General features: G+C 66.7%; 1 protein-coding gene across 1 annotated transcript in view; it reads right to left on the bottom strand.

The window, feature by feature from the left end:
- Window positions 1-285: 285 nt before the first annotated feature.
- TRAPPC5 (trafficking protein particle complex 5) overlaps window positions 286-423 on the bottom strand; it is a gene marked incomplete at its 5' end in the record, with an annotated part of 484 nt that continues 346 nt past the window's right edge. The window contains one exon of the mRNA XM_009585641.1: window positions 286-423. Within this exon, the coding sequence (XP_009583936.1) occupies window positions 286-423 (138 nt within the window).

Here is a 423-nt window from a genome sequence, read left to right as displayed (position 1 = left end):
GGGTGAAGGACCCCACCCTCCCCCAGGGTCCCCAGGGGAGGACAGGGGCCACCAGGAGGCACAAGGGACAGCGGTGAGGGACCCAACCACCTCCAACATCCCCAAGGATGTCCAAGGGACGTCAAGAAGGACAAGGGACGCTGGTGAGGGACCCCAACCACCTCCAACATCCCCAAGAGTGGCCAAGGGACGTCAAGAAGGACAAGGGACGGTGATGAGGAACCCCAACCTCCTCCAGCGTCCCCAGGGGAGGACAGGGGCCACCAAGAGGGACGTGGGACCCCCTCAGCGCCCCTCCAGGCTCTTGTCCCGGGCGATGACGGCCTCCTCGAACTTGATCATGAGGGTGGTGCCCTTGTGCCAGTGGGCGCTGACCTTGGCCGGGAAACCGCTGGCGGCCAGGACGGCCTCCACCAGGCCGGC

Source organism: Fulmarus glacialis, unplaced genomic scaffold, assembly GCF_000690835.1.
Source record: "Fulmarus glacialis isolate BGI_N327 unplaced genomic scaffold, ASM69083v1 scaffold32259, whole genome shotgun sequence".
NCBI lineage: Eukaryota > Metazoa > Chordata > Aves > Procellariiformes > Procellariidae > Fulmarus > Fulmarus glacialis.
This window is presented reverse-complemented; position numbering and strand designations above follow the sequence as displayed.